This window comes from Echinops telfairi, unplaced genomic scaffold (genome assembly GCF_000313985.2).
Source record: "Echinops telfairi isolate 266 unplaced genomic scaffold, ASM31398v2 ScPeMD7_3;HRSCAF=10, whole genome shotgun sequence".
Lineage (NCBI taxonomy): Eukaryota > Metazoa > Chordata > Mammalia > Afrosoricida > Tenrecidae > Echinops > Echinops telfairi.
In genome coordinates this window covers 57910925-57911752 of record NW_022103899.1, presented here as the reverse complement: position 1 = coordinate 57911752, position 828 = coordinate 57910925, and the positions used below count along the sequence as shown (strand labels likewise).

The 828-nt window shown below is 51.2% G+C and overlaps 1 protein-coding gene across 2 annotated transcripts in view; it reads left to right on the top strand.

Moving 5' to 3' along the window:
- Positions 1–309: 309 nt before the first annotated feature.
- The window catches only part of PDE6D (phosphodiesterase 6D), a 4924-nt gene continuing 4405 nt past the window's right edge, over positions 310–828 (top strand). The window contains exon 1 of one of the 2 annotated variants that reach the window (XM_045295871.1): positions 310–490. In XM_045295871.1, the coding sequence (XP_045151806.1) occupies positions 409–490 (82 nt within the window). In that variant the 5' untranslated portion in view covers positions 310–408. The remainder of the gene's footprint in view (positions 491–828) is intronic. The other variant, XM_013004415.3, reaches the window with a different exon arrangement.

Sequence of the window (828 nt, the reverse complement as noted above, 5' to 3'; positions counted from 1 at the left end):
AAAATGAGGGCCCTAAACACTCTTGAGAGCTCTGTGCTTGGTGTGAAGCTTATGAGCCGCGGTCTTCCCTGGCAGGAGATCTGCCTGGTCGTCCCCCTGGGCTGTCTCTGCTGTATCTTGTCTGGTGCCGTTCATCGTAGTTGGTCAGGTTCTCTTAGGAAATATAAAGTCTGTTCTGGGAATCTCCTTCCCCTTTCTGGAGATTTCCAGATGTCTCCCATCTTTGTCTTCTTATATTGTGAAATACCTTCTCTAGGCCCCTGCTCCTTCCCAGAGGTGTCTCCTGGGCCCCGCTTCACAGGAGTATCTGCTCTCAGAGTTCTTAGCAGCTTGGCCGATGTGCTGATAAGAAGAAGGGATCACTTTCAGTGCCTTACTTCTCCTTAAGCAGCCCTGCTCAGAAACTGGATGAACCTCCGGGATGCTGAGACGGGGAAGATACTCTGGCAAGGCACCGAGGACCTGTCCGTCCCTGGAGTGGAGCACGAAGGTACGTGCCACGCCAGTGCCAGGCAGGGCCTCACATCCCGGCAGCAGCCCTCGCAGCACAGCCCTGCCCTCCCACCTGTTGCTGTGTCTGCCTCCTCCCACTCCCACGGCGCACCTGGTGCTGAAATGTTAGCATTAGCTAGTCCATCCCGAGATGGAAGCTAACACGTTGACTTTTCCTCCCCAAAGAAAGTTTTCACACTTACCTCCCCAGAGGTAAAGCAAAAGTAAAGGGTTAATGCCAAGAAACTAGAGAGAGGGAAATGTGCTTTACACAATTGATGTATGTATGTATGGATTATGATAAGAATTCTATGAGCCCCTAGTAAAATGATTTTT